This window comes from Merops nubicus, unplaced genomic scaffold (assembly GCF_000691845.1).
Source record: "Merops nubicus isolate BGI_N331 unplaced genomic scaffold, ASM69184v1 scaffold19063, whole genome shotgun sequence".
Classification (NCBI taxonomy): Eukaryota; Metazoa; Chordata; class Aves; order Coraciiformes; family Meropidae; genus Merops; species Merops nubicus.
In genome coordinates, this window is record NW_008597110.1 from 5,535 (window position 1) to 6,144 (window position 610).

General features: G+C 65.6%; 1 protein-coding gene across 1 annotated transcript in view; it reads right to left on the reverse strand.

The window, feature by feature from the left end:
* LOC103769421 (sestrin-2-like) overlaps positions 1-446 on the reverse strand; it is a gene marked incomplete at its 5' end in the record, with an annotated part of 1,765 nt that extends 1,319 nt beyond the window's left edge. The window contains one exon of the mRNA XM_008936617.1: positions 356-446. Coding sequence (XP_008934865.1) covers positions 356-446 — 91 coding nt within the window. The remainder of the gene's footprint in view (positions 1-355) is intronic.
* Positions 447-610: the final 164 nt, after the last annotated feature.

A 610-nucleotide genomic window follows, 5' to 3' on the forward strand; every position in this document is an offset into this window, starting at 1 on the left:
TTTGGGAACAATTTCTTGCCCTGGAGGGCTGTGGAGGCCTGTGCCAGGCTGCCCAGGGCAGTGGTGGAGTCCCCACCCCTGGAGAGGTTTCCAAGCCGTGGAGATGTGGAGCTGAAGGACACGGGGCAGTGGGGACTTGGCAGTGCTGGGGGGGGGTTGGACTCCATGATCGGAAAGATCTCTTCCAACCAGAACAATCCTCTGCCTGTGACAGCTCCAGCCTGGTCCCAGCCCTTCACTCTCTGCACCCACACTGTCCATGACAGCCCCACTGTCACCCCCCAGCCCAGCAGGACCTGCCACCCAGCACCCTGCAGCCCTCCCCGATGGCTGGCACAGAGCTACGAGCACCCACACATGCCCGGCAGGGGGGGGGACCTTGTAGCCAAACTCGGGGTCCTCCACGAAGCAGAGGACACTGGACTGCAGGGACGGGTCCACCCCATCTGCAAGGCACCGCCGCAGAGGCTGTGAGGGACAGGGTGTGACCCTGGGCAGAGCCAGCCCCCAGCTCAGGGCCTCATCCTGCTCCTCGCTGGGCAGATGCTGGCTCCTTCCCCCCTCCCCTGGCACCCCCTCAGCTCGCAGGGACCCCGGCACCCCTGCAGAT